General features: G+C 35.9%; 2 protein-coding genes across 2 annotated transcripts; one reads left to right on the forward strand and one right to left on the reverse strand.

Moving 5' to 3' along the window:
* Positions 1–634: 634 nt before the first annotated feature.
* Positions 635–1,768, forward strand: LOC127261849 (uncharacterized). Its single transcript, XM_051290271.1, has one exon. The coding sequence runs from the start codon at positions 891–893 to the stop codon at positions 1,581–1,583; it is 693 nt and encodes a 230-aa protein (XP_051146228.1). The 5' UTR covers positions 635–890; the 3' UTR covers positions 1,584–1,768.
* Positions 1,769–4,517: 2,749 nt separating this feature from the next.
* Positions 4,518–11,227, reverse strand: LOC127261733 (putative phospholipid-transporting ATPase 9). The gene is made up of 9 exons (XM_051290082.1): positions 10,432–11,227; positions 7,259–8,595; positions 7,069–7,179; positions 6,702–6,978; positions 6,532–6,620; positions 6,339–6,447; positions 5,824–6,252; positions 5,525–5,716; positions 4,518–5,288 (listed from the first exon to the last, which is right to left on the reverse strand). Exons 1-9 carry the CDS (start codon positions 10,807–10,809, stop codon positions 4,674–4,676), a joined length of 3,537 nt encoding a protein of 1,178 aa, XP_051146039.1. The 5' UTR covers positions 10,810–11,227; the 3' UTR covers positions 4,518–4,673.

Genomic DNA, 11,227 nt, shown 5'->3' on the forward strand with positions numbered 1-11,227 from the left:
GGTTTCTCTATATGTCATTGTGTTTTTTTTTTTTTGTTAGTTGTATATCTCATGAAGCTAGGCTGCCTTGAATCACAATGACTTGCCATAATTAGTGAATCAAAATGTGCATTTTCCGAGGAAATCTATGTTGCTAAGCCAAGTTTTCTGAGGATCCTTTTTAGGTAGGATGGTTTCACAAGGTAGAGATCATAACCATGTTGCAAGAATCTGTTTTTATCATATTATTATTATTATTTTTACCAAGTGTAGGGTGCAAGGCATGAATGAGTCTAGGACAAACATCTTACATCCTTTTCCTTAAGAGAATAGTTCACCGGGATAGTTACGATGTTGATTAGTTCTAATCAGCATCGTCACGTAATAATAGTACACACAATGAATGGCTGGAATTAAAATGTGTTACACTCTTTGTTACTATGTGATTTAGGTTCATGTCATACATTTGTTCCATGTTAACATATAGTCCCTCTGTCCCACATGTATTGTATTATTATTATTATTATCTTTTTATTGTGGATTAAGTGAAAATAGTATTATATTGATGAGTGAATGTGTGTTAGACGGAAATTTTAAAAATATCATTGTAAAGTGTGAAATAAAAGTGAGGGTAAATTGATAATATAGTGAAGAATACATCAACTGTAAATGAAAATAAATTATTTAGATAGTCCGTAAGAAATGGCGTGATGATGTGGGGGTGGACTCGTGATCATCGGATAGTGGGTAAAGAAATCATGACTTATACCCGTACATATACATATATATATTTATATTTATATATATGAAATTTGATTTGGAGCACATGTCCCAAAATCCCATATTTTGAGGATGAAGTCATCGACTACGACTCATAACTAAATAGTGTTTATTTGCTTAACTTATGAAGCATGAATGATTATTCTCATTGCTTCACACATTATAATTCCTACCTTCTTCCTACATCACAAACTTCTTACACTTCCTTTTCTACACAAAAAAAAAAACATATGACTCTCTTTTATCCCCTTCTTCCTTCCCAATCTCTATATATTTTCTTTCTGTCCGTCGTCGCCGTCGTCGCTCTTTCCTTCCTGAGGAAATTCGAAATCGACATGTCCGAAGGAAACATGTTCGCCGCCGACTGCATTGTCCTATGCTGCTGCTGCCAATGTCTCATCCTCCAAATCCTCATCGTCCTAATCCTTAAACTCCCAAACAAGCTCGTGAAGAAGACGAAAGAATACGCCAAGAAATTCAAGGCCCGGAGGAGGAAGACGAAGACGACGAGGATAATGAATACGTCAGTTAAAAGTAGCGTAGAGATAATAAACAAAGAAGACGTGTACAGCCTTGGGAATTCCTTCGACTCGATCTCGATCTCGCTCGACTCCCTCCAGTTTGGCTCCATGGATGAAATTGTAAAAGTTCTCGAGGAACTCTCCGGGAGGGGCGAGTTCGCCTTCGGAAGCTTCTGGAACGGCGGCGACCTCTCCGCTTCGCAACGCCTTCGATCGTGCCCCGCCGAGATCGACTATGGCGACGTCGGGATTCGACTTATTGAGCTCTTTGGATCTGCTAGCTTCTCACTACCGAAAAATTGATTTTTTTTGTAGCGGTCAAAAATTCGTGAAAGAAACTCAATTTTCGTCCTTTGCATCGACTTTGTTACGGATTTTGACTGCTAAAAAAAAAAAAAAAAAAAAGATTTGTAAATAACACTCTTTTCCAGGTAGAAGGCACTTTGATCTTTCCTTTACTTGCACACATTGCTTCCATACGCCTAACACATAAAGATAGTATAACTTTTATTTTTTTTATTTTTTAGAAAAAAAAATCCACTATATAAACATATTTTACAAAATTATACTTCCTATCTAATTCAAATTTATTTAGTTTTATTATTTTCTAAATTTATTCTCCTTTTATATTTTAGTAAAAATAAATAAATAACTTTTCTACTTTCTCATTACTCTAAAAAATAAAATTTTATATTTTTATCTATTTTTCTTAGAATTTGTATTTGATCAAATGAACACACAATTGGATGATGGAGGAAGTACTATATACCAATATATTTTAACCATAGCCAAGAATTTCTTTTCTTCCATTGTTGTTCTGATTCGTTTCTCTTCTTTTCTTTTCTCTTCTATTTTCTTTGGATTTTGCGATCATTTGGAAGAACAGTTGCAACCCCACATAAGGTCGTAAACCGACGAAAATGTCGAAATCGGGACAATCTATCCACATTTCTTGTCTCTCTTTTCACCAACCACAATACTGATGGCTACAATGTGTTCTCATCACATAAAATAGTTCGAGTATGAATGTACTTGCAATAGTCTCGACATGGACCATGTTGTCCCGGCTCTGTCGAAAACGACTTGTCCCAATCAGCACGGGATAGCATAGCCTTCTCGTTCGGATACAAATACTATAAGCAATTTCATATCTAATACAAATCATGACGATATATATATATATATATTTTTTTTGTATCGAATTCAATTCGTACGAATTTTTTAATTTTTTCTTTTTAAGTAGTTTGAGAATATAATATGGGGTAAAATATATTTTATTTTTTTTGCATATTTGATCTTTAAGTAGTTTAAAGGGTGTGTTTGTTTGGGGGTTTAGATTTTGAGTTGAGATTTAAATAGTAAAAATTTTGAATTTGAATAGTTGTATGATGTGATATAAATAGGCGTTGATGTGATGTTTTGAATGTAAAATTGATTTTTAGGATAATATAAAAAATAAAAAATATGCGTTTCATTTGATATTTTTTGGGAAAAAGATGGGATGAATAGTGGAATTAAAATCCAATCTCCCAAACAAACACACCCTAAATAGATTAAGTAAAATTTTTTTTGTTAAAATGGTCATCTGATATTTGATTTACCACACTGATCCGCCATTGTTGACATAACGCTGACACGGTTGACGAGACATTGCCACGTTAGTGACACACCGAGAAACATTTTAGCTAAAATTTTAAAAATAATAAGATTTGAAAGTATTAAAATAATTTTCTTTATATATATATAATAGAGAATAGAAATAATTATTTGTGAATAGTTTTTTGATGGGCCCTGACAGCAAAAAATCCAAAATGAACCTCTTGGAGATGTTTTTTGAGCCCGACAACGAAATCCAACATTACTACTTTTACTATCTATCATATTTCTTATCCCCTTATCGTAACCTCTCAAAATAATTTGTACTTTAATCATTAATATTTCTGTTTCAATTTATTTCCTATTATTTTTAATTTAAAATATTTTATTTTAATTTTCTTTATTTATATTTGTATTATTTTATTTTGGGAAAAAAAATTATTTTTGGTCTCAATATAAGCAAAATTAATCAATTTTGGTCCCAATATAAAAAATTTATTAATTTTGGTCTCAATATAATCAAAACTCATCATTTTTTATCAAAATATAAATTTTTTATCAATTTTAGTCCAAATATAACCAAAACTCATCATTTTTTGTCCAAATATAATCAAACCTTATACTTTTTTGGTCCCACCGTCAACAAACCGATGGAAAATGCTGCAAAATTGTGCAATTTCTTCAAATATAAATATAAGGTTTGATTTCTTTTCACGTTAATATTTTTTGTCGGTTTGTTGACAGTGTGAGACAAAAAAAAGATAAGGTTTGATTATATTGGGACAAAAAAGTTTTGGTTATATTGAGATAAAAATTGATAAAAATTTTATATTTGACCAAAAATGATGAGTTTTGTTTATATTGAGATTAAAATTGATAAAATTTTTATATTTGAACCAAAATTGATAAATTTTAGTTATATTGATACCAAAAATAATTTTTTTTTCCTTTTATTTTATGTATACAATTTATAAAACATTTTAAACAAAAAAGTAAAGACAACGGATAGAAAAAAATATCAAAATCACAACATCCGGAAAATCATGTAGCTGATGTATTGTAAAATTATAATCGGCACATAGACAAATAAATGTTATGTTTAAATAGAAATTTTAAAAATTAAAAAAATAATAATAAAAATAATTATTTAAGATGATAATTTTATAATAGAAAAAACATATTGATGTAATGTGTTGATAATTAGTGACAAATTTTAAAAATATCTATAGAAATAGGGTCAAATACAAAACTATTTAGCATACTCTATTAATACAGTAATATTTTCATATACAAACATAAACTAATAAAAAATTTTAAATTAAGAGTATTTTTATATTAACAAAATATATATTTTTAGTTTGTCTAATTACAATAATTATTTTTAGTAACTATAAACTTCATTTTTTTATAGAAATAATCTTACTTTACTATCGTATTATTACTTTTATATAAAACAAAAAAATATATATATATTTTTTATATTTTGCACAAAAATAAATTTATACTTTCAAAATAAATGAAAAAATATATTTTTTATACATATAAATATTATATTAAAAAAATGCAATATTCCAAAATCACCAAGATGATAATTTCAAAATCAGCACGAAATCAGCCTCAAAATATATATATATATATATATATTAAAGAATAATACTTATTTATTTCCAAGATATAAAAAAATTCAAAAATGTACAAAAATGGTTACCCCATATACAAACATACCAACAACCATTTCTTCTCTTAAAACCTCTTTGCCCCATCCCGGGCAGGGCCCGGTCAGGTCCGGGCCGGGCTCTATCCGTCGAGCGGGTTGGTTCGGGCAAGCGACCGCGCCGTGAACCCGACGGTGGTCGGCCTAATCGACCGTTGCCGGACCATGTTGCAATATTCGGGGTCCTCCGATTGCCCCTTATGCCGCATCCATTGTATCGTCTCGTGGTACGTCGGGAAGAACCTCATCTGCACCGCGTTGTAAACGAAATATGGCACGAGCGCCGCGACGACGACGAAGAGCGTCACAACGTAGAACGACGGGGTCGGTGCGAGCGACTCGACGAACACCTTGTACGCTGTCGTCGAGTGTCTCGACGGGATCGCCCCGTAGGCGAGGAGGAAAACGTACCAAAGCGCGATGCTACCCCAAATGAAGACGTGTTGGATCAACGTGAAATAGGCGATGGCGACGGCGAGTTGGCAATTTACGACCCACACGACGCACGTGTACAACGTCGCCCCAAGGATTTGGTAGTCGGCGACCCTCCCGTCGCTATCGAATCCTTGCGGGTTTAGCGCGCGAATGCAGAAGAAGAAGACTATCGCGGCGCTACCCACGCCGTTGAGCATCCACCCGATGATCCGTCGCCAGCTAAAGAGGATGTTTTGTACCCCTTCTTGATATAGCATCGGAAACTGCAACAGAAAAACGAAATTAATCGAGGTTTCTTGATATAGCATCAGAAATTGCAATGAAAAAACGAAATTAACCGAGATTTTTTTATATAGTATCAAAAATTGCAAGAGAAAAACGAAATTAATTGAAGGTTCTTGATATAGCATCACAAACTGTAACAACAAAACGAAATAAATCGAGATTTTCTCATACGATCGATGAAGTTTTTATCTTATTTAATCGATAAAAGACGTACCTTTAGACAATATCTAGCGGATACGTCTTGGTCGAAGACTCCGAGGGCGAGGACGGGGAGCGAAGTGAAGAACACGTTGTATAGCGATAGAAACCACTCGTTGTACGCCGGTTGCCCCGAGAACGAAGCATAAGCTTCGTAGAAGAAGATCGTAAATCCGAAGGCGAGATTCTTGTAGAAGAAGTAGCAAATCTACCAGGATAAAAACGACGACGATAAGTTAAAAACGACGCCCCGAGAAACTTGTCTACGATATAAACATTTACGACGAGACTTCGAGCTATCGACGGAAAACTTACCATCGTCGAGATCCGGCTATAACACCAATGCCCGTGCACCAAAAGCAATCGCTCGAGGAACCGGAATTGAGCGATCGCGACGTCGCTCGACATTACCGCTTGCATTCCTTCGACACCGCTAATCCCGACGCCGATATCGGCTTCTTGCAACATTCCTACGTCGTTCGCACCGTCACCGATCGCCAAAGTTGTTTTCTTCGTTCCTTCTTTCACGAGCCTCGTCACCAACGCCTTTTGCTTAGGCGACGATCGACAACAAATCACCGACGCGCAGCCGACCGCCAGCTCGAGAAACAAGCTCTTGACGTCGTCTTCTAACGCGTAGGCAAGCGATTTCCCGTCGATGATCAACGCAAACGCATCGACGCTTAATTTCGAAACCTGAGCCTTCCCATTGTTCAGCTGCCGAAGAACACTCTCCTTCGAAGCCTGACGAACAATACGACGAAATTAATCCCGTTAGCTCAGATCTTCCCGCGTAACGATTTGTAAGAACACGAAATCGAGCTGTTTACCTTCGCAATTGCGCGTTTGTCGTTTTCTTTCTCGAGCGCTTTGATCTCCGGATGATCCAACGTTATCGTAATCTGCTTCATCCCTTGTCGTAACAAGCTGCAAGCGTACCTGCAAGAAATCAATTCTCGTCGTTAATTACGAACGATCGAAAAAAACGACGAAACGAGAGACGAGAAGAATGTACATTCGTACCCTATGTTGATCGCGGTCTCCATCTTATCGCCCGTCAAAACCCAAATCTTGATGCCGGCTTGCGCCAATTTATCAATACACTCGGGAACCTGCTCGATGAAAATTCACCGACGTCAACGATAGTATTCGATACAATCGACGGATAAATCGTTATTCGGTAACTCACGTACCCCTTTTTGAAGCTTGTCTTCGACAGCGGTGGCGCCGAGCAAAATCAAGTCTTTCTCGACTAATTCCGCCGCATCGTCGATCAACGATTCCCGATCGGCGCTGACCGACGTTTTCGCCTCCTGAAACTTCTCGTTAAACTCTTCGTACTCGTCTTCATTAACCTCCCGATAGGCGAGTATCAACGTCCTCAAACCCGCATCGGCGTATGTGTCGACGTGTTCCTTCGTCTGTTCTTCGTAGTCGCATCCGTTCTTCGAAAGCCGTTCGAACATAACGCTGTAATAAGGCAGACGATAACGAATTTAACGATCGGTTAGAACGACGACTAAACGAAAGCATCGAAGATGAGTTCGAAGTATCACAAACCTGTCGGCGCCTTTGCAGAGCAGTAAGATCTTTCCGTCATCGTCCCTGACGATCACCGACATTCTCTTCCGCGTGCTGTTGAACTCGAGAACGTTTAAAAGCTTGTACGATCTGCATCGACGCAAACGATTTCGACGTTAGTAAAGAGCGACACAGCTTATAAGAAACGTTTACGGCGTTATATGCCGACCTTTCGATTCTTTTCCTGGTGACGGGGTCCAATTCGGTGATCGAAACGCTCGTCTGCGTCCTCTTGAAGAACTCAAACCCGATTTCCCGAGCGGCGATGACGAACGCTGCCTCGTCGGGGGATTCCGCTTCGTACGTAACGTTCCCCGTCTGTTCGTCGAAATCGGGTATCGCCGTGTGGCACACTGATAACAGTCGAAAGAATTTCTGAACGACGTCCGCGTCCGGCTCGTTAACCCAATTCCCGTTCATTATTCGCTCATCGTCAAAGTTGAAGCCTTTGATCGATGATTTCTTACCCAATTGCTCGTCGATCACGTCGTCTTTCCCGTTCAACGGCGACCCGTTCCGCTTCGCCATCGCCCGTTCCACCTCAGTGACGCCGTGCCCGCACGCCGTCCCCGCGATCGAGCACTTGATGAACTCCATCGAGTTCATCGTCAACGTCCCTGTCTTGTCCGAAAGTATCGTATCGACTTGTCCTAACTCCTCGTTCAAATTCGACGTCCGCGCATGCGCCGGCTTATCCGTCTCCTCGTAGTACATATCGACGTCGCGATTAATGAAAAGACTCTGAAGTATCTTAACGATCTCGATCGAGACATACAACGAGATCGGGATAACGTTCCCGTAGAGCAACAGCGCCGTCAAGAAATGATAGATCGCCGCCGCTGCCGCCCGATGCGGGTCGAAGAAAATCTCGGCGCTCTCGGGTTTGAGGTACCACCGTCGATCCCCGTCGTACAAATCCTTCCTCGTCACGACCCCGAAGTAAATCGACCCGACGAGCGCCATCGCGAAGAGCACGGCGAAAAGGAAGTAGATGATCTTGTCCATTTTTTTCTCGACGTTGCTCCGTTTCGACGGCGGATCCGTCGAGTTTTGAATCACCTTCGTGTCGTGCCCGGTGAAAATCACAGCGCCGTAGACGTGTTCCGTGTTCCGGAGCTTCGAGTCGCGGAGGAGCAATTGTTGCGGCGAGAGCGGGAATTGCTCGCCGCGGAACTCCATGGTGCCGACGAACGAGTACAAGTTTGCGTTCGGGTCTTCGCACTTGACCGTCGCGCGGAATTCCTCGACGTCGCGCGGCTCGCTTATGTACGAGGTTGTCTCCAAGGCTTGCTTGAGCTTGAGATTCGTCTCGCCGTCGAGGTTCATTGTCTCGACGTAGCAAACGGCATCCTCGTAGCTCGACGAGAGAAGTACGAGGTCCGCCGGGAAGAACTCGTCTTTCTTGACCTTTACGACGTCGCCAACTTTGAGGTTCTTCCAATCGGCGGCGGAGAAAGCGCCACCGCCGGCGTGAACGTCGACTTTCCGGTTGTTCACCTCAATGTCCTAACACAAACACAAAGGTTGAGGTAAGTTATATAAAATTAATGAAATCAAATAAATACTTATTTTTTATTTTTTTATATTATAGTAAAAAAATAATTTTACATTAATAACATTAAGTTAACACCTATTTATATTATCTTATAAAAATATTACAATTCAAAATTTTTTCTATTCAAATTAAAATTTAAAATCCAAAACCCCAAACAAACACACCTTAAAAGAATACACTCTAATAAGTAAATCATTATTTATTGATTGATTGATTTTTTCATATTACAATTAAGTTTAAAGTAAATAAAAATGGTTATATTTAAGTATTTATTTTTAACTCAATTTTTTAGGCTTTATTATATTAAATTTTACTACTCCCTTCGTTTCATTGAAAGGTTACCATTTTTCATTTTTGTCCATCCCAAAACAAGGGTATCATTTTCTAATTTAGTAATTGTACTACTACTTAACATAATAAATACTTTTTCAACTTACAATATATTACACAAATGTCATTATTTTTATATTACACAATACTAATAGAGGTATTTTTATCTTTTTTATTACAATACAATATAATACTAATATTTAAAAATGTAATTGTAAAATACAAACGCCACCCTTCGAACGGACGGAGGGAGTATTTTGTTTTTGTAAGGTACAATTTAATAGTTACCAATTAAAAAACATATAAATAACAAAAAATCAAAACATTTGACAAACAAAAAGATTGTTTTGTTTTCAAAATATTTCAAAAAACCACAATAACAATTTGGATTTAACTAATAGTGGAATGTGATATATTGCAAAATATATATACACAAATTACTTGTATTGCAGCTGAGGCTAATGTCAAAAAAAAAAATTTTTTGTTAAAAAATAAATAAATATTATATATATATATATATATATATAAAATGAGATGCTTCCAGATATTCCCCTAAGCAATTAAAGAAAATGATATTTAATAGTAACAATTAATAACAATGGTAATAAATAAATAGATATTAATTAATAGTAGCATTCACCTAACAAAATTTGATTAATACAATTCTCAATTAATACCACAAAGATACTCTAGAAGATATATATATATATATATATATTAATATAATATATAATATTATTAATTTAAAAAAAGAAATTCAATAATGTTATATAAAACATATATTTTTTATATTAATGACATATTTTTTCAAACCCTGTACATATACATATATATTACTTGAAATTAAATATTAAAAAAGCACATAATTTTATTTTTAAAATATATGGCAACAGCAAATGTTAATTTTCTTTTTTAAAAAAAAAATAAGTAAAAAGATGGTAAAGCAAACAAAATGCAAGATAATTACTCCTTCAATTACATATATTTTGGTCTATTAATGTAGATACAATAATTTTAGATAAAATATTTCGCCTTTGAAGATCATATTTAGTTTTTGCGTGATTGTATTTAATATTAAAAATATTTTTATATTTGTATAATTTTTTTTACAAATATCTTTCTATTAGTATTATAAGATAGTAATTTTGCAATTTTTTCTTAATTTATACTACGTTTTGATATAATAATTAATATTTAAATATCAACACTTAAAAATAAATGGAGTCTTAGAACTAGACAGATGTAGTATTATTTAGTAAAATTAATTATAAATTAAAATTAAGATAATTAAATAGGTTAATTAAAATTATTTAGAGTATATAATCATGTTTAAAAAAAAATTATATGAAACTAATAAAAAAAAAAAACGAAATTATATGAGTATAAGTGATGATAAATTTAATAAATAAATAAATAAATAATAATAAATATATATATATATATATATTTAATTTTACCTGCTGTTTCCTCTGCCAATCTTCAATGGCTTCTTTAACCATAGTAACTCCAATCACAAAAACCAAAGGAATAATCGCACTGGAGGCCGAATAGGGGGCCAAAGCCGTGAAAGACATAATCCCCGTCACCAGAAAATAGAAATTCGCCACTCGCCGGAACTGTTCGAACAGCGACTTCGGCAGGAACGTCGCCGCCGTGTACTTGGTCGTCCGTACGTAATTACTCCCGCCTGAGATTCCATCGCCGGCGGGCTCATTACAGTACACGATTCTCGAAAAGCCCGGCCCGCCAATCTGCGAATGATCCTCTTTGAACCGTCCTCGGCATTTATTGAACGAATAGATCTTGCTCAAATGGATCTTCCTTTTCCCCCTCATTATTTATTTATTTCCAAGAAAATCAAGATCCTTAATTTACTCGAAAAGGGCTTTTTTTTTCTTAAAAAAAGAAGATTGGGTTTTTGAGGTTGGGATAATTAGAACGAATGAAAGAATTTTGGGAGAGGATTGGGAAGTGGGTTTGTTGTATTGTATATGTAATGGAGTGTAGAGGGAGAATAAGGGTTTTCTAGAGTGAGAGAGGGGTTGAATATTGACTTGGATCTGATGGCTTGACTTTCATTACCCTTCAGTTTGGACACGCGCATTCGATTCAAAGAACTTGTCAAACACTTATTACAAACCTCTTCTCGATCGAATTTCAAGATTAGGGTTTTTTGTAAGAAAAATTAAATTGGGAAATTTGGTGGGGTTTAATTTTTCTAATTGTTTTGGTCGAATTCACATGGGTAGAATC

This window comes from Andrographis paniculata, unplaced genomic scaffold (genome assembly GCF_009805555.1).
Source record: "Andrographis paniculata isolate CXL003 unplaced genomic scaffold, ASM980555v1 Contig64END, whole genome shotgun sequence".
NCBI classification, from domain to species: Eukaryota; Viridiplantae; Streptophyta; class Magnoliopsida; order Lamiales; family Acanthaceae; genus Andrographis; species Andrographis paniculata.